Source organism: Trichinella spiralis (genome assembly GCF_000181795.1).
Source record: "Trichinella spiralis strain ISS 195 chromosome Unknown Scfld3412, whole genome shotgun sequence".
Lineage (NCBI taxonomy): Eukaryota > Metazoa > Nematoda > Enoplea > Trichinellida > Trichinellidae > Trichinella > Trichinella spiralis.
Window position 1 is genome coordinate 1 of NW_003530351.1, and position 786 is coordinate 786.

The 786-nt window shown below is 44.7% G+C and overlaps 1 protein-coding gene across 1 annotated transcript; it reads right to left on the minus strand.

Annotated features, from left to right (window-relative positions):
* Window positions 1–20: 20 nt before the first annotated feature.
* Tsp_14589 (conserved hypothetical protein) lies at window positions 21–344 on the minus strand. The gene has a single exon (XM_003367940.1). The coding sequence runs from the start codon at window positions 342–344 to the stop codon at window positions 21–23; it is 324 nt and encodes a 107-aa protein (XP_003367988.1).
* Window positions 345–786: the final 442 nt, after the last annotated feature.

Genomic DNA, 786 nt, shown 5'->3' on the forward strand with positions numbered 1-786 from the left:
TGAAAATGGTAAAATTTGATTCATCGATACATCTGATAAAATCGAGCTCCCACATCTCTCGGCTGCCTGTACGAATCATACTGAACTTGCTGATGTACAGGATAGCCCATATTCGGATTTCTGACCACCGGCTGTTGATATGGACCAGAAAACATTGCTGCATTCATCTGACCGCTTAAAGCTGTTGGATATGAGCCACCGTATTGAGTTGCTTGCATTGGCATACCGACCGGATTCGGTGGTGGTGCTCCGCCCATCTGAGGCATTGGTTGCATCTGCGAGGACGACGCACAGCAATGCGCATACGGATCCACTACAGATGAATATCTAGCACCCATTGGCATGGCATTCTGTCGGAAATCAGTTCCCATTTGATGATGATGATGATGATGCTGTTGTTGTTGTTGTTGTGGTTGTGGTTGTTGCTGGTGAAGGTGATGGTGGTGGTGGCGATGGTGGATGATCTTCCGCGCTGCGGAATTGGTGTGTTAAGATGCCCCCAGAATCTTCCTCACTGTTGCGTCGACCCCACCCACAAAACCAGAGAGCTATCGGAAGTGCACCTTCTTAATAATTTAAACAATTGAACGTGTGCAATTAGCAAAAAAAATAAATTGAAGCCCGATAAACTGACGACAAAAAAGAACAAACTTTCCGAACTTACCTAATTATTGGAACAACCCAAGGCGGAAGAATGGGTTTAATTGGGATTCAATTTTCAAAAATTCCCTCCGAAGGGAAGGGGAGTGAAAAAAGTTTGGTTGAAATGTCTCACGAGAAAAAAAA